This window comes from Anoplophora glabripennis, unplaced genomic scaffold (assembly GCF_000390285.2).
Source record: "Anoplophora glabripennis isolate ALB-LARVAE unplaced genomic scaffold, Agla_2.0 scaffold1023, whole genome shotgun sequence".
NCBI classification, from domain to species: Eukaryota; Metazoa; Arthropoda; class Insecta; order Coleoptera; family Cerambycidae; genus Anoplophora; species Anoplophora glabripennis.
The window spans coordinates 15,259-38,621 of NW_019417101.1; the positions used below are offsets into that span (position 1 = coordinate 15,259).

General features: G+C 33.3%; 1 protein-coding gene across 1 annotated transcript in view; it reads left to right on the forward strand.

The window, feature by feature from the left end:
* Positions 1–23,363, forward strand: part of LOC108916195 — a gene marked incomplete at its 5' end in the record, with an annotated part of 51,831 nt that overhangs the window by 14,244 nt on the left and 14,224 nt on the right. The window contains 4 exons of the mRNA XM_023455921.1: positions 13,357–13,587; positions 18,151–19,334; positions 21,799–22,591; positions 22,646–23,269. Coding sequence (XP_023311689.1) covers positions 13,357–13,587; positions 18,151–19,334; positions 21,799–22,591; positions 22,646–23,269 — 2,832 coding nt within the window. The remainder of the gene's footprint in view (positions 1–13,356; positions 13,588–18,150; positions 19,335–21,798; positions 22,592–22,645; positions 23,270–23,363) is intronic.

The following is a 23,363-nucleotide window of genomic DNA, read 5'->3' on the forward strand; positions in this document are numbered from 1 at the left end:
AAGGGTCAAATATACGAGCAATGTCAGAAAGAAGAAGTTTGGTACATTTGTTTTCTGAAAGTTCAATTTTATAACAGAAGTTATCAGAAGAAGTTGCCACTGTAAGCCCAAAATTTTTATGGTTACATGCGATTCGGCGTCAAATGAAAGAGACTGAAGTTGAATATGTGACTCAGGCAAGTCTAATAAAAATTCAGGTAAATTACTGGTCCATTTTCTAAGTTCAAAACCACCAGATTTTAACAAATTTATAAGTTGGTCGCGTATAATTTTTGCCTCATGTAGGGAATTACACCCTGTTACAATGTCGTCTATGTAAATGTCATTCTGTAAAACTTTAGAAGCTAGTGGAAATTTAGAGTTTTCATCTAGAGCTAACTGAATAATAGTGCGATTTGCGAGATAAGGCTATAAAGATAATCCAAAAGTTACTCTTTTTAATCGAAAATCTGAAACCGGTTCGTTAGGTGAAAATCTCCATAACATGCGTTGATAATTTTGATGCTTTTCTGCTACCAAAATTTGTGTAAAAATACTTTTAATATCACTTGTAAATACTACAGAATGTAGTCTAAAATTCAAAAGAATACCAATAAGATCCTTTTGTAATTTAGGGCCAGGTAAAAGTGAATCATTTAGCGAATCGTTAGAAGTTTTTACCGAGGCATCAAAAACAACCCTCAGTTTTGTTTTAGTGTTATCTTGTTTGAAAACACAGTGATGCGGAATATAAAAAATATTCTTTAGATTTGCGTCTTCATGAACTGGCTCCAAGTAATCGGAATCTAAATATTCTTGTATATACTCAGAATACTGTTTATAAATATCTGGAGTTGTAAGTAAACGCCGTTCTAGTGAAAGAAATGCTAGTGATCTAGAATTATTGAAGTCAAAATGAGGCTCCAAATTTTTAAAGGGTAATTCTACACTATATCGACTTGATTCAGTTATAGAATGTGTTTTCTTAAAAATATTTTCGCATAATTCATCTTCAGGCGACACAAATTTCAACGAAGGAATTTCCTCTAACTCACAAAAGCTTTTTATATTGTTTTCTAATGTAAACAAATCACTATCAGTAGCTAATGAGAAAAGCGAAGTTGTGTTGACACTTGGAGTATCGTTAGATTTAAATTTTCCCATTAGAACCCATCCAAATATAGTGTTAATAGCGATTGGTTCATCAGGATTGCCGACTATACGTCCATGTTGTAATATATTTGGAAAAACGTCAGCACCTAATAATAAATCAATACTATCAGCTTGATAAAACCGAGGATCTGCTAAGTTAATATTAGTTATATGGGACCAATTTTTATTATGTATTGTAGCGGTTGGCATATCCGTACATAATTTGGGCAAAATAATTGCGTCTACATTAATGTTAGGCGAATTTTTTCCAACAGGCTTCATACTACAGGTTACTGCGCCGCGAGAAGTAGTTTCATTCATTGAACTTAAACCTCGTATAGAGAGTGAACAATTAAAGCGAGATAAGCCTAGTCGGCTAAAACATTTTTGAGAAATATAGCTGGTTTGTGAACCGCAATCTAATAAAACACGGACACGTTGATAGTTACCTCGAACATCTAAAATTTCTACAATAGCTGTAGAGAGTAAAACATTAGTAGCAGAGGAAATTATACCACAAAAATTGTTAGATTGTGATGAACAGGCGACAGGTGAATTATCGATTGAGCTATTAATTTGCGTAGGCCTAGAAATATCAGAAGCGTTACCAGAATCATTTTCTGATTGATTATTTTCGCGAGACAGATGAAGCAGCGTATGATGCCGCAAATTACACTTACGACAGCTAGATGACGACTTACAATTCTTTATGCCGTGTTGCGAACTTAAACAATTTAAACACAAATTGTTTTGTTTAGAAAAATTAAACCTCTCATGCGGGATTTTGCGTGAAAATTTGAACACTGGTATAAGTTATGATCAGATTTACGACATAAGAAACACTGAATTTTATTAACTTTATTACTAAAAAATTAAGATGTATTTTTAGTTCTTTGTTTTGTTGAGTTATTGTGGACATAACCTTGTCTAATAACGCTTTGTGATCTTGTATTTAATGACAATTTTGTAGTATCTTGTGCATCGCACTGTTTTGAAACAAAGTCTATTAATGATTCGAATGTTGCGTTATCATCATCCTATGACAATATTTTTAGTTTGTTAACGTGTCATAGTGTCCTGATCGAGATGTTTTGCAAACATATAAAATAATAGAAAATCCCAATCTTCTACAGAATATTCCATATTTTTTAGAGCAGCTAGATTTTCAGTAAAGGTGTCGTAACAAATTTGTTAAGTCAGAATAATGTTTCGAGTTTGAAACAAATGGAGCATCGTCCATGGCTTGCAAGTGAGCAAAGGCAATAATTCTCTTTTTATTATAGCGTTTAAGTAATGAATCGTAAGCATTCTGCTGATAATTTTATGCATTGTACGAGAGCTAAAGGGGGACCAGTTAAACAGGAGATCAAATAATTAAACTTTTCTATTTTAGAAATCGATTTATTGTGATGTACAATTGAATTAAACATCCCTATAAACGCTCTAAATGTAGTAACGTCACCGGAAAATTTTGGTATTTCGACCTTAGGTAACTTTACATTAGTTTTACCATAACTTTTCAACGAGCGAATAATTAATTGCGCAAACATAGAAATAATCAAATTCAAACTGTTTTCTGATTTCTTCCTCTAAATCAATATCTTGATCTTGAAGTGCCATGAGTGCTAATAAATTTTGATGATGATTTCTAAAATCAGATGAAATCGCTCCAATTTGGGTAAACAACATTTGAAATTGCACTCGCGATGCATCATCCGCCGCGGCTCTATCAGCAAATTCTTTCAATTCATTTACTTGATTAATCGACATTTGACGAAGAGCTTTAGACTGCTTTATTTTATTAGCTGTAGTAGCCATATTTACTAATGTCAAATTTATATCCTATGTCAAAAAAGAAAAATAAAATACCTATAAAATTTACAGAGAACAGCAAAGTAATGCCAATATATCGTATGATTAGCGTTAGAAATACGACCTCAAAAAGTCTTTAAGTGATATAAATTTATATGCGATATATTTAATTATTAAATAAATAAATATGTAACCAAGAAAATAGGCAAAATGTCAGCGAATGAAAATACAATCTTGAAATTATTAATCCGGACTCGGAGGTCCAACAAATGTGCGGTATAGATGGAAGCGATTGTGCTGAAACTGAACTCACCCTCAAAAGTGTCCCGACGCGACACAGCGATCCTCCTTCACCAATCTAGCGGATGCAATATAGTGGATCTTCCGATGCAGCATAAACAACGAAACAGCGAAAAGCGGGAACGGGTTCTTTTGAACAACAGAAACAGCACAGAGGAAAAAACACTTGTCGTTGACTTTTTTCTTGACCTCGGTAATTTTGTTCAATTTCAACAACTCCTTTTTTTTTGTTCATGACAACCGCGGATATATATAAAAAAAATATATATATTTTCATACGCTCTAAACATTATTCTTATAGAACAAATTAATTATTTCCCCTTTTTCAACAAGCGGAGGGAAATCAATTTGAACACATTAAAATAACATTATTTCTTTCATTTTTTTTCTTATTCTTTAAGGAATGATTTTATTGTCACATTCAATTCAAAATTTAAAAAGTCGTATGCCGTCGTGAGCAGAATCAAAGCTTTAAAATAAGGTGTCACTCAACATAGGGCGCCATTTAAAGTTTAAGGATATTTTACGCTATTGCCTAAGGGGTAGCTTCTAAGACACCAAAACTTACGCCCTCATGTGTCTCCCTAAAAAAGAAAATCGCTGTGTGTCAGTTTTTTTTTATTCCGATATTTTCCAGGCGGGAAGTTTTGATTGAAACACCCTGTATAATACTGGCATTGGATTTATCGAACTTAGTATTTCTCCTTGCATTGAGTTAACCATTGACTTTTTTATGGTGTATATATTAATTATATACAGGGTGATTCAGTCATAATGTCATTAATTTTAAGAGCAGACAGAGAAAAATGAGTATAATACGATGGCATGATTTAAAAAAAAATTGAATGCATATTTAAGCGGAAAAAAATATTTTCAAATCATTATTTAACCCTCTTTTCAGGCTGTTACTGACCGGCTGACGTCAGCCGGTTATTCGCAGTTTGCGCACGGCTACGGTATGAACAGGGCGCCCTAGATGCAACGTTGCCATATTTATATATTTTCGCTCATGTAAAGACAATAATAAACGGTTTGCTCACGTCAGCCAATAAGAATTTAAAATGCTATAAATTGTTTTTTAAATTATGCAATCAACATATTAAATTGTAATTGTTATTCCGCAACTGCTCTACATTCTCTACCCCGGCGAGCGCGCCGGCCATCTTATGGGCCCTCGTCTCCCTATATCCAACGATTTGGACATTGATCGTCTAAAAATGGCACGGACATCGCGAGCAAAATGGGCCGGAGCTCCGTCGTGCATATACCACATATCCCGTAGCATCTGAAGGAGAAGGTTTTCAAACAATTGTACTAAAAATTCAAAGTAACGCGGCCCATTCAGATGTTCAGGTAGAAAATGCGGCGCAATTAAACGATCGCCATATACTTCTGCCCATACATTGACACCGAATCTCCTCTGAAAGCTAAACCGACGAATAGTGTACGGGTTTTCATCTGACCAAATGTGACTATTATGGCTGCAAATAAATTAGCTCTGTTTCACTTTAAATAAAATTTAATATTGAAGTTACTTTCAAAACTTCAAGAGTTCAAATAATTTAAATTTCATTTCATAACCATTTTAATTTTATTACAGAAATAATGACATAAAAAACCATCACTCGCTAGATAAATAATAAGATATAGTGAAAAGTATTTAAATATTGACAGTAAGTAATGCAAGAGAAACTTGTATATTCCATAAAAAAAACAATCGGACGGAGACAAATTCCAATAAATAACTCGGTACGTGTTTCCGACCTAGCTAATCTGTCCAAGGCATTGGACCTTTTAACCCACTTTTCACTTGCTAGTTGGATCGTATTCGATGCAAAGTAGAGCAAAAAGTTGTCGGTCTTTTATCAAAGGAAAATCGTGTCGTCATTTTTAAGAGACGTAAGATGAACCATTTCAAATTTAAAATGAAATTGAATGTAAAATCTGAAATATCGCTGTGTACGCACTGTGTTCTGGTAGTAGCTGTAGTCGCCCAGGTGCATCGAGTGTACGAAGTGGTCGGTTATACATCAAATACTAACCTGGCGAGCTTGGTCGTAAATCAGAGAGCGCCTCCAAAAAAACAAGTAAACAACAAGTTGGATTTATAATAAATTGCATTTAAAATAATAGTTTATGGGAATAAAAGAATTTTTGTAGGAACAAGGTGCCAGACGTGAACTGATCCCTTCGTCTCGATACATGATAAATAGATATTTTACTTTAAATATTGTGATAACAATTGTTATTCATTAATGTTGATGCTAAAACAACAAATTAATAGGGATGATTGTTTTTGAATGTACGGTTAATACAATTTATAATTTTTAATATTATTAACGTTTTCACGTTTTATAATTTATTATGTTAAATAACACAGTATTAGTATTATATTCAATTTATTATTCAATATGCAGTTGTGTATAACCAAAGTTTACATAATAAATGTAAACTTTGGTGTAACCTAGGTAGGTACTTATTGTTTTTGAGAAAATAATATGTCTTTTACCTGTTTAAAATTCCAGCACGAGTAAAATAGAATTCACCCGTCCTTTGTTAATAAAGTTAGGGTCTGCTGCACTTCGATTTAGGAACCAACTGCAAAATTCAAGACGATTGGGGAAATGAGCTGGTAAGCTAAAGCTTTAACTTTTTGAAAATGGTGCGGGTTAAGTGAATTCTCGCGCGATATCCGCCAAACTTTGGTTTGTGATATCTCCAGTCGCCTTAAAATTGTTCTTGTGGAAATAGTAGGCTGCACCTCGACTAAATTTAAAACAGCCTCTATCACATTTAAATCATTTTGTCGATGTTCTGCACGTTCTCTGCGCGGTATGGTATGATCGAAGCAGTTGGAAAAATGCGGGAGATATGGAAGGTGGTAGATTTAAATTGTTAATGGTTTTGTAACCGTGTGTAGTGTATTTTGTATATTCGGGTATTTAGTGTGCCGACTCTTTTATTTGATAAAATACGGTGTGCCTACAAAAAGGTAACTACATCTGCTTTACTTATTTTCTTTTAACGAAAGTTGACTTCGAGAAGTCAGGCTTGTTAAAACATTTTGCACTAAGTTAATACAATTGTTAAAATTATTTATAATAAAATGCAGTGCTACTTTATTTACTTGCATACGTTTAACGCGGAACGCGGAACCCACAGTAAATGTGAACCACATATTACGAGTGAACTTGGCAACGCTGTCCGCTTCAGTTGACGACTGATTCGTGACATTATGTTACAAAAATTTCCGAGCATCCGGGCATCTGGCAGGGCCGCCCTCTTAGCGGGAGTTATGGGTTGATTTCCTTTATTTTTAAAAGTCGAGTAAAAAAAAAATCCGAATTTCTATTTTTATTAAGCCTTCCGAATACGTGGTTAAAATTAATGACATTATGACTGAATCACCCTGTATATACACACCACCATCAATCACAAACAATGAGTTTGGAGCGTTTTTAGATTTACTTTAATTACTAAAAATGTTATAATGATACCTGATATATCCCGATATAAATTATGTTAAACAATTCAATACCTACCGTTTTAAATTATGACAAGCGTAAGAGTTTTCAAATTTGTGTGCACAAGAAAACTTACGGTCGTCGTAAATTTCCTTCGTGGTTTTCCAGGCTGGTGACCGACATTTTTTTCAGATAAAGCATATGTATACTTACTAATCTTTCTGTAGATATAGATTAGAGTACTGTAGATATACACGTACATGGAGTGAGAAGTATGGTAAATATAAATTCATAAACTCTCTTGAGAATAACTATGATCATATAATTGCATGCAGCAATAAACTCATAAACAAGATGACAGTAGGTATTGATGGCATACCTAGCTTTTTTGTGAAGTACTGTATATTTGTTGGGTGTTTGTCTTTATTCTCATGCTCAAGAGTTGCATATTTTCTAATACGTGGAAGAATGCAAGAGTGTGTCAAATTTAGAAAAAGGGTGAACATGCACTTGTCAATAATTATAGACCTGTATCGATATTATGCAATTTCTCCAAAATCTTCTTCAGTACATGTGAAGAACTGGATCAACAGAGACAAATTCATGTTTCAATATGACTTCCAGAAAGTATTTGATCAAATTGACCATTTTATACAAACTGTAAAAATTTGGTACCACAGCTCACTTAGTCGAAGGTTTAAAATTTCCACCGTTTGCCCCTTATGTATTTATGGTTATTATAAACTATTTGTTGGAGGAATGGATAGAATAATGTGAAGAAAATATATGCAGACGATGAGTTAGGTTAGGTCAAACCTTTAACGAAAATAAAGTCATTTGATTACTGTCTATTAAAGCAAAATTAATAACAATAAGTGATAATAGTAGCAGTAATAGTAATACTAATTGTAATTGTAACACTAAGACTAATAGCAATAATAACAGTAATTGTAATAGTAATAGTAAAAGTAAACGTAAAAGTAAAAGTAAAAGTAAAAGTAAAAGTAAAAGTAAAAGTAAAAGTAGTAAAGTAACGATAACAGTGACAGTAACAATAACAGTAACAGTAAGAGTAAAAATGACAATAACAGTAACAATATCAGTAACTAACAGACACAGTAGCAGTAAATGTGCAGGTAACAGTAACGATAACGATAACTATAACGATAACGATGACGATAATGATAACGATAACAATAACAAAAACAACAATAATAATAGAACATAATAGAACTTCTAAAGGTGTAAATAAAAATGTTACAATTGCCTGGTTAACGAGAGGAGAATAAAAGCCCTACTAACAGTTGCACAAAACCAGGCTTCAAGAACAAGGAATTATGAATTATTGATATTGAAAATATGCACTTACATACATTTCACTATTTCCAAAAAAATAGGATTTCCCACAGCAAGTACTCATTTATGGTATTAACATATCTCCAAATCAGTTATAACGAATGATGAGATTGCAATCATTTAGAACCAACAGATTCACACAGACAGAGAAATAAGAATCAACAAGATTGACGAAAATTAAAAATAAGAAAAACGAAACTTGCTTAATAATTGAGTTTGCGGTACTTAACGATAATAATGTTACAAAAAAGGAAACAGAAAAGAAACTAAAATATAGCCATCGAATGTTCACGAATGTGGGGTATGAAAACAAAAATAGTTACAGTCGGTGTTCTAGGAACAATACCTGACAATACGAAGAAGAATATAGAAATGATAACAAAGGACCAGAGAATTGGAAAAATGAAGGAAATACGGGACAGGAGCCATATTAAAAAGAGCATTGTAAAACAAATTAAAGCCATCAGGAAGCAGGAAGCTACCTGGGATTTGAGAAGAAACCAACAACAAAAAGCGAATGAAACTGGATAATAATAAAATTCAAAATAATAATAATAATGATGATGATGAATGATGATGATGATGATAGTGATAATGAAATCAACAATAAAGATAATGATAATTATAATGATAACGATAACGATAATTATAATGACGATGACGGCGACGAGGACGATGACGAAACGATGACGCTAGTGATAGTGATAAGGACAACGATAACTACAACGATAACGACAACGGTAACGGTAACTATAACGATAAAGACAATGACAATGGCAATGGTATTGGCAATGGAAATAGAAATGGAAGTAACAATGATAGTGATCATGGTAATAACTATGACAATGACTATGATAATGATAACAATCATAATATATGAGTAGATACATACATATTCGGTTGTCATCAATTCAAGAATATCTTTTGATTAGAACCTTGCGTTTGTATTCCATACAGAACAAAAGACTTGTACGTTAAAAGTTTTGGTATTTATTAATATTAAAAATAAATGCATTAAAGTACTGTACTTAAATTTTGTCCGATACGTATTAGATTATGAGGCTTTGATTTGGTCACCCATTTATAACTACTATATCAGTAGGGTTGAGTTTATCCTAAGACGGTTTCTGAGTTTTTAGCCTATAAGAAAGATCACCCATTACCCGTATTGAAATTAGATGAAATATTGTTGCATAATAGAAGAAAACTACTATTAAGTTTTATATATCCTTGTACGATGTATTAATGTATCAAAATTTGAAAAATCTGTAGTTCTTCTGGCACTTATAATGAATCTCTTATAGCAATCTTAAATACTGCAATATCTAAACTGTTATAAAATGTATCTATACATATTTAATTCAATTATGTGTTTTAGTTTTTACAATGGCTGTTCTTTTTTGTATTTTTAAGTACTTTTATTATTTATTTTAATTATATTATTCTATTACGGCACTACTATGTTATTTATTCTCATTTCGTGTAACTAGGAGTAACCTGTTGGAAATAAATACTATTATTGTTCCAATTTTAGTTTATTTAGCACAGTTTTTATTTATTATTTTTGTTTGACGCTTCATAATAACAAAATTACAATTTCCTTAAAAAAAACCTCCTCCACATTAGCAGAGTCATTTATATATTATTCATTGTCTCTTAAAGCTTCCATAGTATTCTAAAAACAATACAGAACAATATTTAAGTTTTTAAGAACATTTTAGAACCATCACTAATAAGTGAATAAATTAGTAAACAAAGTACACTAGACTGGTTTTCGCTACACTGCTCCTCCCTCCTACAAATAATCGGCCCATATAGCAATCAAAGACCTTTCTGACCAATGTCTGATATTGGGTTAAACGATCAGGTAAACGACTTCCAGTTTCGCCCTGGGTTTTTGGATAATTTTGAAAAATACTAGTCTCCCAGCACGTCAGTTCGATCTTCTTGCTAACAAAAAATAATGTCGTAAGATAGCTTCAATTATTATCTACGAAAGACTATGTTGTCAGATTCCGGTAGTCTCAAGATCTGCTGATCTATAAACCAATTTTGATGTATATTAATTAACTGGTAAATTTTTTGGAACACATCCGAATCAAAATTTCGCCTTGATCCGAAAACTTCTGCTACCGCCACTGTAAAAGTTTTGGCAGATCCAATATTTACTTCATGTCTCACCTCGTCCAAAATTTGAACAGTATTTGTTGATAATTTCCTGCTTTCTTTGTCCCTGGTTATTTGCCTTATCGTCGTCGTCCTCATACTGTTGGAAACTATCATTTGTTCTTTGAGTCCTACTTTTTAGACCTGCTGTGTTACTCTCATTACTTAGGTCATACTTGTTGTGTCTACCTTCACCTAAAATTTGTAAAAGGTCTCACCTCTCAGTGATGCCTGTGATGCCTATAATGGCTGCAGCTTTCTCACTATCAGTTCAGTTCACTGCGGCATCAAACTGATTCATGTAGGTTTGATTTACCACAATAAACTGGGAGCTGTATTTTGGCCGAGTTTCGATAAAATTATTTGATTTGGACAGTTCCCGTTGATACTTCCCTTCATGAAGTCACGCATTGTTTTCTAATTCCTCATATCTTCTACTTCTTTCTATATGCTGTTGGATCTGCTCTCCACCTCTTCGAATCGGTTATCCATTTCCATCTTGATATTGTTTGTCGTAATGACTAGTTCTAATCTAATTGTTTCATCATGTCATCTTTCATATTGTCTAGTTGATTTTTTAAGTCACTTTTAAGTTCGTATTTCATTACTCCCATATCAGCTCTTAATGCATCCTGTCCTTTCTTAATATCAAATCTTCCTGTAACCCTATATTGTCTATCATATCTTAATGCATCCTCCCTATTATAAATTTATTCTCCTTGCCCTCATCATTTCCATATGCTGTTTCGTGTACTCTTCCATTTATGCTATTTTAGATTTGGCGTTCACTGTCAATTCTTTTCAATAATCTTTAGAAACCCACTTGTAACACCAATTTGTACCAAATTTCCTTTATTCAGCACAATTTTAATACAGTTTAAAAACTTTGAACTATGACTTTATTGTTTCACAATACAAAACTTACAACTTATCCTACACAAAACTACCACTCGCGCATTAGTGTGAACGTCTGTATACATTTCATTGTTTCTCGAAATTACCAACTAAGAACAATATATAACAATATCTAAGCTTCTAAGAACATTCCAAAACTATTATGAAACTAATAAGTGAATAAATGTGTAAACGAAATGCACTTGAATGATTTTCACTAATCATAATAATCATTATCATCACAATCATCGTCGTGATCACTGTCATCGTCGTAGTCGTCGTCCTCATCATCATCATCATCATCATAATCATCATCATCATCATCATCATCATCATTATCTTCATCGTTATCGTCATCGTCGTGATCGTCACGATCGTCGTCGTCGTCGTCGTCGTCCTCCTCCACCCCCTCCTCTCCCTCCTCCTCCTCCTCCTTCTCCTCCTCCTCCTCCTCCCCCTCCTAATCTTCCTCCTCCTCGTCCTCGTCGTCCTCTTCCTCGTTCCCGTTCGCTTACACATCGTCTCCTCCGTTCCTATCATCGCCATCGCCACCACCACCACCGTCACGTCACCGTCATTGTTATCATAGTCGTCATCGCCGTAGTCCTCGACATCGTTCTCGTTCTCGTCATCTTCGTCGTCCTCGATATCGTTTTCGTTCTCGTCATCTTCGTCGTCCTCGTCGTTGTCGTCATCCTCATCCTTGTCTTCATCGTTGTTGTTGTCATCGTTTTAGTTTCTTCGCTATCGTCGTCGTCTTCGCTCTCGTCATCGTCCTCAGTCGTTCTCCTCGTATTCAGCGTCGTCTTCTTCCTCTTCCTAGTCTCCACTCGCGTCCTAATCCTCGTCCCCGTCGTCGTTCCTGCCATTGTCACCGTCGTAGTCATCTTAGTTGTCGTCCTCTTCCCCACTCCCATCATCACCACCGCCACAGTTATCATCATAGTCATCGGCACCCTTATCGTCATCGCACTTGTCGCCCTTGTAGTCGTCGATACATCTCATCAACATCTGTATTGTCATCGTCAGCGTCGCCGTTATTATTACCAGCATCCTCATATATACCTGTAGTGACGTTGGAATTCTGAGGATATTTCGTAGTATTACCATCACCGCTTGATGTATAATTTAGTGCTTCTTTTACTTTTACTTAATAAAATCGTCAACTCAAGTTTAACTAATCTAATTGTAAGTCAAATATCTCGCGAGACGTTTACATAAATGTGATATTTTTCAAAAATTTGGACACCCATGCATGTAAAATTATTTAAAAATAAACTCGTATCAGTTTTTAGACGGGTATATTGCATCCCTGTCGACTTTTCGATTCGATTCGGTTCGATTTTTTTCAAAGTATATCAAGGGAAAATTTTAAAAAATGGTATATTTAAATTTCTATATATACTGTATACAATACCTAACTGAAAAAAAAGCAAGAGCGAAGAATGTTTTTAGTATTAATATTACTAAAGATAAATATAAGAAGTGGTTGTTTCAGAAAATTAAACATTTAGATATTATAATAGTAGTGTAGAATGTTTCCTAAATAATCTAAAATACTTGAAGGGTTATTTTTTATGTTATTTGAAGAAGAACACTTCATATTGGTATGTACTAAAACGCAGTATTTCTGAAATACAGGGTGCTGAACTTTAAAAAGTCATCAGGTTGATTATCGCTTATTCAGTTACGGTTTTAAGACGAGATGCACATTTTTTAATTATGCTTTTTTGTTAAGTAAAAAATTGAATTTATTTGCTTTTGCCATAAGTTCAGAAATGTAGTAACTTCTATTGATTCGTTTCATACTGCCGAAGATCCTCGTCGGTAATAATAAAGATGTAATAGTTTATTTGATATATTTATTCAAATTTGATTTCAACTCTGCAACTAAACGTAGGATTTTTAATCTCTTAAATGTCAACTTTTGAAATTGTATCACCAAAAGTATCACATCTCACCTGTAATGCAACTTTCTTTAAATACTCTTTCCACACAGTAGAATAAAAAAAATATTTTCACTTTAAATAGCTAATGTAACTGACACAATAAATTAATTAATCATCGATTTATAAACACGTAATGGGGTTTTAAACATAATTTTGCTCTTATTTGCGGTGCTGTGTTTATATGAAATTTTCACCCTTCATATATTTTAGTCTACTTAGGAACAACCTCTATGTGAATGTTTCATTTGAACATATTGTACTGAAAAATATTCTATGTTAAACAGTTGCCACCTTAAGAAGTGTTTCGGTTCGAGAACAGCTAGCAGCAGCTGCTGGAGCAACGACCGTTGCCGTCAATCCAAGTCCAGGTCCAGGAGCATCACGAACTTTGTTTGGCCGTCTGGGTATCCGAAAGCCATCCATTCTTAGCCTGACCAGTCCACACGCCAGTGGTTATGTTCCGGCTACCGCCCGAACTTTCAGTTTGGACGATTTGCTAAAACCTCCCCCTAGACGTAAGGCCAAGTGCCTGAACTATAATTGTCAACACTTATACTTCATCGTACAGTATTTGCTCATTACCTATTCTATCTCTCTTTTCTCTATGTTGTTTGTAAAATACTCCTTTCCCTCACTCTATTGCGTGTGGCTGGTAGGTTGCACATTACAGTATTATATTTTTTTTTGTTGTCGCACTGTTTACAGCTACTGTACATATACAACACCTGTATATATCTACATATTACTTGAGTTTATCAGTAGGAACCATATGAAGAATTGTACTATATAATAATTTTCACGTTGCACAAAAAAGTATGTATTTTGAAAAGCATATAACTTTTCTTTAATAGTGACAAAAAAAAAGTCCAAACTCAAGAGACCCATATATCGTTTACAAAGGAATTGATGCGTTGAACACGATCCTGTACCTAGTCACAATTCATGACATGATTTGCCGACGAATTTCATAGAAAAGTGAAATTTTTGGGTGAAAACGTCCAATTATGGGTCAAAACTACAGACTACGTTAGTCATTCATAAATAGCTCTTGTTTGCTTGATAACATTACTTGATGGTAAAGGGAAAAGGAATCAAGGGAGGAAACAATAATGTCGATGAATGCTCCACATATTTTAAATTAACCATAGGTGATTCATATAATTTATGTTTGGAGTTAAATAGAACTTAAATTCTCGTTAGAGGCTAGATTTTTCGTATAATTACATAATTTTTACAGTATATTGATTATAAAATGTGTAATTGAAAGATTTAGGTATTAATTTCAATTTTTCTAGTTAGTTATAAAAATAATAGTATTTTATTGATTACAAGACCAATGCTTTTTTCAAATTTTGGTGTCTGTATTCACGGTGCGTCTTATATTCGGTAGCATCTTACTAGGGTAAAACCATTCTTCATTATATCTCTAGTTTAGAAAAATAAAAGTGCATTTTATAATCGATGAAATACGGTACTTATGTACCTGACGAAATAGATTTTAGTTGTTTTTTTTGGAGATCTACTACTAATGCTTGAATTTGAACTGTAATACAAATATTTAATTAAAATTACTTAATAATAACAACTTCAGTGATAATTTGCACCTGACACATAATAAATATTCAATGATGAGCATTTGTCGATTGTGTAACGAATACTGTTTTTAAATTATTTCCTTTATGAAAAAAAAAGATAAAAACAATGGATACCTTGTACGTTCTAGAGGATGAAATACATAATGAAGTTGTAATGGAACAGCTTCTCGTTTCAAATATTTACTTCCATCATTTCGATATTCAAAATCATTTTGGTTAAAGTAATTTGAACATATTTCTACCAGTTTTAATAATTGGTATCCTTCTTGAAATCCAAGAGCTGATAACCAAAGACTTCGTCTTTTAGGAAAAACTAGCAATAAAAATTTTTTAATTTTTACTTGCTTTAGTCAGTAATTTTCATCGTTTATTTTTTTCAGTTAATACTTGTTCAAATCTTGACACAATTGTTGCAATTAATTTCGGAAAATAAAATAAAATGGCAATTATGTATATGTTTTTTGTGCTTTCTAGAGACGCGGACGCCAATGATCTAACCTCAAATCGAACATTACTTACCGATGAAATAAAATCTGTTGGTCCAGTGTCTGATGGCTATACAGGTTCTCCGGAAAGGTAATGTTAAAAATGAAGGGGTATACAGGGGAGGTCAAAATAGATGTAGTACTTCATATAATTTTTTTTCCTATCGGGCTTCGTTGTGGAGTTATTCGCTTTCAAATAAATAAATTTGAAAAACAAATTCCAATTATAACTTCTAAGTGGTTACCATAACAAAAATGAAATTTGGGCAATTGAAGTAACTCATGGTAATGTTTATTTCCAAGTTTAAACTGATATTCAGCATGCCTGGATTATACAGGAGCAGACGAAATTATCCATTTAAATTTATACATCTTTGACAGCGTTGCCAAATTTGGCATTTTTCTTTCATAGTTCTATTCCTCTCTCACTTTGCTTAAAAAAAGGTATACTGTATATCAGTCGATATCTTGTACCGTTTTTGAGAAAACCGAATTTTATTAACAACACATGTGTGTTGCATCAAAAATGCGATATTAACATTTTTATAAAAATTTTGGTAAAATATTATAAAAATGACACTCCACTTCCACTACCAATACAACTTACAAAATCATCAATATGAATTAATATGAATTAATCGAATGAATATGTTAACAAATGTTCAAATGAGTAAAGCGGACAGGCCACAAAATAATTTTCATTACACTTGTAATGTCATATAATCAAGGAATAATATATCTACATTTGTAGAAATTGTGTAAAATATAGAGGATTAGAACATTTTAATAAAAAATACTACTAGGCCAATCAATAGAGCATTGAATCAGTGATTTTGTGACAAAAATGCTAGTAGCAAACGAACTGTGCCATCATATAAAAGACAGTCTGTAGATTTATGCTTATGTTTCCTACTCCAATATATCGTTATATAATTTTTTATAAACGTTTTTATGCAAAAAAACGCAACGACAAAATGTTATAAATATATTGTTTTTTAAAAGAGAACGTGCGTGTGTCAGGATTATTTAAAGAACAGTAGTCGCGAGTCACTTCAGAAAAATCAACAAATTCTTTTTAAATATGTCGTATTGTGTATTTTATCATATTAAATATTGATATTGATATTGTTTCCAGAACTAATTTACAGCTCTTCATATGGTTTATGAACTATTTGAATTGTTTACTAAAAATATAAAATAAAAGGATATAACATACATATTTGTGATTCGTTTCAAGTTAACTTTTCTAAAGCGTATTGAAAACGAAAACTATTAGTTGGATATTAAGAAATACTTTTTTTTCTAATTTCTTAACATTATTGATTAATAAAACAATAGATGTCAAATTTTTTTCCAAAATAGTAAAATAATGACTTGCCATTTGCAACTGGCTCTAATCGTCATTTTGGAGTTCAAATTTAAAAAAAAAAAATGTTTTCCCTGTAAGTTTTCTACCAAGCTTGTTCGGACTCATATTCATAGGATTTTTTCTTAAATTTTGTCACAAACAATTTGGTGGAGGGGACCACCAATATTCCGAGGAGGTTTTCAGGGGGCAAAACTGAACAGGAAAGCCACATAAACATATGGTCAAATATCAACGGTTACTGAGATAGCAATGAAAACATTTTTGTATAAGTTAATTATTGAAATGCGTCAGTACAGAAAAGTATTTATTCTGTATTATAAAATATAACATCAAAAATTTAAAAATGAATTATTAAATTATTTAATAAATTAATTAATTAGGTGTTCAAATATACCACCATCCACCTCGATGTATCAGCTCTTGTGTGGATTGCACGGGTAGCTCGTTGAAGTGCACGGTGATTTTCTCTTATAAGTGCTGCACAATTGAAAATCCGATGGAGTAGTGCCTCTCTTGTATTCAGTTTTGTTGAATTAATTAATGATTTAAACCATCCCAAATGCAGTAATCAAGGGTATTTAAATCTGGTGGGCCAATTTCGGTAACCACCACAGCCAATCCAGCGATATAGAAAGCGACTGTTGAGATGATTGATCACAACACGACGAAAATGGTCAGAGGCACCATCATGCTGAAAGTACATGTTTTGCTTAATATCCAACGGAACTTCGCCCAGTAGATATGTCAAATTATTTTCCAAAAATTCTAAATATCTAGCTCCAGTAAGATGAGTATCTAGCACAACTGGGCCAAGTAATTGATTGATTAAACATACCACACCACACGTTAATGCTGAATGCTCATTTACTCCATCACGAGTGAACTGAACCTCATCAGTGAACATGAACAGAATAAATGTCACATTTTACTAATCACTTTGTTTAGATGCATGGCCGCCCCAAAATAAAATATCAAATAATAACAAATTTCACAATAAAGAGCTTTTTATTGCTATCTCAGTAACCGTTGATATTTGACCATATGTTTATTAGGCTTTTCTGTTTACTTTTGCCCCCTGAACACCTCCTCGGAATATTGGGGGTTCCTCCCCAATCACCCTGTATTTTATATACCTGCCTATAGAAAGTAGCAATACAAAATATACATAATTATTATTTGTATTAGTGTATTTTAGTGTATTTTTGAAATGTAGTTTAAAATATGTCATACTAATTTCCAATACCTGTGTACTTACTGCGAAAAAATTGCAGTGCATTTGTTGGTATCCAACTTATAAAATAATCTATTATCCTGGTAATAGATCTAACGGAGGAATATATTTAATTAATATCACCTTAAAGCAGGAAAAAAACTAAAAACGTTCAGAAATATTCAGTCAGCCTTTACTTCTTTATAACCCTTCTTCTTCTTCTTCTTCAATGTCCAAAACAATATGATCAATTGCCATGTTCATTATCCTTATGTTAAGATATTTTTATTAAACAACTCAATAGGTTCTTATTTTCCTTCAAGCTTAATTATATACCAGAGTATATGTATGTCGCTTTAAAATATAATGCGACATTAAATATTTTCAATTTTTATATTTATACATCTATTGTTATATAGGCACACCTTCACCAAAAAAGAAAAGAAATAACTCAACGCCAACTAAGAAAAATATAGCCGAAAAGAAACAAATTTTACAACAGTTAATATCTCCTATAAATAAACAAAATACAAAGAAAGTTAGTTTAGGTGAACTAATACAATTGAGCGACGTAAAAATAAATGACTCATCGCACTCTAAACAGGACGCACTTAAAATGGCAGAGACTACATTCGGAGAAAACCCTGCACAAACTGCACTGAATGACCCAAAATTGGAAAAGAAAGTAACATTTGCACGATTATTAAATAAAGTATCTGCAGAAATGAGTTCAGGGTCGGAAGTAGAGCTCGGAATCATGCAAACTAACAAATTAGGATGTATGTTTGCTCGTCCATCTAGCACACCGCCCTCTCCTGGTATCGAAGTTAGGTCTCCAAACAGCACCTCTAGCAACCAAGGTAGCGATTCACTCACTAGCTCTGATCTTGCTATTCCCAGTGCTTTGAGTTCAAGTATTTCAGATCTCCTTATCAACAGACGCAACAGCAAACTTCCAAACGGTAGACTGAAGCCAACCAGTGCTGATTCCATTTTAGCTATGTTCCGAAATTTTTCATCTAGTTCCGCAGGAGCCAACCTACCTTCTTTAAAAGTATCTCCATCTACCACACCCACAGCTTCCAGTCCGCAAGATGAAATTGTAGGCGACGACGAATCGTCAACATCTTCAATTCACACACCTGTGTCATTTTCAAGCGGCCCTCCAGAGAGCCCCATAATGCAGCATCACGATTTTGGTCAAGGCACCATAGAAGTCCCCGTTTTGGATCCCCTAAGTGCACATAAGTCGTCTTGTAGTGGTGGGAATTTGTTACATCCACCTACAATTTTGTTAGAAATACCGAGCACAATCAATAAGTGCCTTTCACCTATTAGAGAGTTACCCACGCCTTTACCTTCACCGATGCCATCTCCTGCCTTAACCCCTATCATGAGACGCAATGTCATATTATCCTTAGAGAATGCAGATTTGAGCGATGACAGAATATCTATAGAAATACCTAATATATCCGTCAATTATAGTGATCTTGACGATGACGATGTACACTGCTCTGATATTGTTATAGACCCACATGCAGAAGATGGACTGATACTGGAAGAAGCTGCATCAATGCATCAGTCTTCATTAATGAGATTAAAAGTACGTTTTGTCTTATAATTATTTTATTAGAATAATTATAGATTAAAATATAGAGTGTTTCGCATACGAACCGACACAGAGCAGGGGCGTGTAGGGGAACCCAAAATATGGTGATTTAACCCAACTTATCTTTATACTAAACTGCACCACTGACAAGTTATAGGCCTTGAAAGTGAGGTTTCAAATTTCGAAAAAAATCAATATCTTAATTATACTTGAACTTGAAAAACTAAATTTGGTACACGATGTGAATGTACCAAGAGCATTAATCGGCAATAAGTAGAGTTCAAATGAAGAGTTTTAATGGGTTGATAATGGATTGGCGGACTTAAAAAATTATTACTTTATTTTATGGGGAATTTAATTCTAAAACTTTCCTTACCCCTGTTAGCTTTCAAAAAACTTTGTCGTTTTTAACAAAAACACGAATAGCTAATAATACGTATTGTAGGTGTGTTATTTAAAATCATCGAAAATTCAAAAGTTGGCTATGAATTTAAACGGCCAGGAAAAGTTGGATTAAAAATAATTTAATAAAATGACACCGTTTTCTCTCAACATAAGTTTAATCTTCGTCGAAAATTAAAATCTACTCTGTCCAATAACTGCTGATTGTTTCCAATAATGTGCATTTATCCTTAATATCATTCCGCAATTCTGCTCGAGACGCAACTAGCGAGGAATGCACAAATTCTTTTAACGTTGCCGAAAGAAAAAAGTCACATTTGTTGAAGTCTGCTGATCGTGGAAGCCAAACTAGTTGGCAATTATTTCCTCTTCCAATCCATTTATTTGGATAATGGTGGTTTAAAAAGTCTCTAACAATATTACTAAAATAAGGGGCTGCTCCATCTTGCATAAACTATTGTTCAGTCTGAGTTATAGTGGCACCTCGTCAAGTAGATCCGGGAGAGTGTTTTGGAGAAATTCTAAATATGTTTCGCCAATTTACTCGATTCGGTAAAATAACTGGATCAATTAAATACCGATCAATAACTCCGATCCAAACATTTATTTTAAACACGCGTTGAAAATGTCGAGGCGTTACTAAAGGATTTACTTCGGAATACTCATGGTAGTTATGTAAATTTGTAATACATCTGCGGGTGTGAAACAAGCTTCATCAGTAGAGAGAACTTTCTTTTGAAAATTAATGCCTTGATATAAAATAAACTGACAGAATTTCATTCGTGTAACCAAATCATTCGGTAACAATTCTTGCACTTTTTAGATATAATATGAGTGTAGTAGATTATGTCTGATCACTCGGTGCAGAGAAGTTTGCGATATACCAGTTTGTCGAGATAGAATTCTAGTAGTACTAATATGTGTGTCATATTCAATTGTATTCAAAATAAGTTCTTCGTCTTGTACGTTCATTTCAATAACACGTTCTCCAGTGTTGCTGAAGAATTTTCGTCTTTCAACATTGGAAAATGATCCTCTTTGGGGGATTACACGATTTGGAAATCTTCTCTGATATTCTTCAATACTTCTTCTGTAGTTTCCTAGAAGAAACCTAACATTGCATGTTAACTGATTCGCAAAATGAAAACTTCTCGGCCATTTTCAAAACACTCAACAAACAATTACTAAAATTAAATGACTTTTTTCCTGATCGTCACGTTAGACGTTCCAGCCAACTTTTGAATTTTCAGTGAATTTAAATAACAGCTACATTACGTATTATTCATTATTGGTATTTTTTTGAAAAACGACCAGTTTTGAAAATTAACGAGAGTAAGTAAAGTTTTAGAATTAAATTCCACATAAAATTTTTAAATCCTCCAACGGTTTAAAAAACTGTGTCACATTTTAATGCTGCACCATCACTTATCAGCCCTTTAAAATGCTTCAATTGAATTCTACTTACTGTCGATTAATGCTCTTGATACACCGTGTACCAAATTTGGTTTTTCTATAACTGAGATATTACGAACTTATTTTATTGGCTTTTGTTTGTTTTGTTATTCATTTTATGTTGTGTCTTTATGGGCATTTTTCATTTTAGCTTGTGTATATGCATAATGTTTATCGTATTTTATTCTATTTTACTAAAGCATAATATGCCTGTTTTGCACTACTGATATTTTAATTACTGTAAAACACTTTATTAAGTTTTATTACTTTTGAATTTATTTATAGCTATTTTTCTTCGAATTGTTTTACCAATTGTTACTGTTATTTTTATTTTTTATATTACGAGTACGTATTGTGTTCCCACACATTCAATAATTGAATATATTCTGTTGAATGGTATATCAAATAATAATAATATTATTCATTTTTTTTTAAATTTGAAACCCCTGTTTCAAGACTTATAACTTCTCAGGGGTGCAGCTTAGTATAAAGGTAAATTGCGTTAAATCACCATATTTTAGATTCCGCTATATACCCCTGCTCTGTGTCGATTTTTATGCGAAACACAATGTATATGTTTATATTATATAAATTAAATTTTCAGGATCGACTGCCACCTCTTGGTCAGCCCAGGGAAAGCAAAGAGATAACAGAGTCGCCACCTCTTGTTATACCAACTTTGACAATTCAAACCCCTTCTCCCACTCACTTTCCTAAACCCTCGGTCTTATTTCCTGGTTCACCACCACCTCATAAATCACAGAGTGAAACTTGTTTCCAATTTCCTGCTCCTAAGCAATCTAAAAAATTGTTTAAAGACTTCGAAAAGCCCACATCACTGGATTTACCTTGTGCTCCTCCAATGATTACAATCACTTGCAACTTAAGTGAGGTTGAATCTGACACAGAATCTCCTGCTGTAAAACCCACTGTCCATCTAGGTGTAACTTCTAGTGGCATGACTTACCTCAGTCCTTTCTCCATGAATACTCGTGGAGATCATACTGCATCCGAGTCAAATTTAAGTTCTTCTGGATACAGTTCCATGGCTAGTCCTGGACCTTCCAGGTGTAGTTCTAATAATCCTTTGTGTCCCTCAGAAATGGATGATCAAGGACCTGGATTTGCTGGATGTAAGAGAAGACAATCTTTGGCACCCGCTATAAAGCTTGTATCTAACTTGTCTGGTTCTACTAATACTGATAAAAATATACAAAATGAAAGAAGAGGTCGTTCAGATTCAGAAACATTGTCGGATGATCCTCTTCTTGAATCTAATGATGAGGGAATAGGTACAGATCACATTGATGAAAAAATTGACGATGGTGAAGTGAAAAGTGCTAAAGAACTGGAGGTTTTTATGACCAAAGAAGGTGATATACCAAATACATTATTAAGTTTGTCTGCAGTTTCTACTACACCGCGAACTGGACTTAAATGTTTGAATATAGAAGAGCCTGGTGAACATTTATCACCGTCAAATTTAAATAATAAAAATTCTCTTCAGTTACCTTCAATCGTGGTGCAGTTCGATTCTCCAGGTTATGAAAAACATTTAAGTCCAATGAGTTCCCGAAGTGAAAGTCCGTTAAGTGATCGAACTTCAGGAATGGGAAGATTTTCACCTCAGTTTTATGGAAAAAATAAAGATATATTACCTTTCACTGATTCAGATGGGCTTTATGATTTTCCTAGTTCTGATAAAGTAAATATAACAAGTAGTACACAACACAAGAAAGTAGGAAGAAAACGAGAAAAAAAATTATTACGAAATTGTAAAACACCTAGTTCAACAAAATCACATCACTTCGCAACTGTTTGCAACCTTTTGGATGTTCCTAATAGAGAACCGTTACACAAAGTTCCACCACCTAGAAAACTAAGTCCTAAACGTAGAATTACTAGGTCTCAAGTAGTTAGTTCATCTTCAAGTTCTGATAGTATTACTTCAACTAGAGAAAATAAACTTTCAAGTCCGAGTCCAGATACAATTCTGTTGTCGTCACCAGTAGCTTGGATGAATGAGAAATATTCTAAATCAAACAGAGAATCACTAGAGGATTCATGTGGCGTACGTTATATTTTAATTTTCATTGAATGATCGTAAAATATAGTACAGTAGCAATAGTAGTAATCAATAATACTATACTAATACGTTTTATGATATCC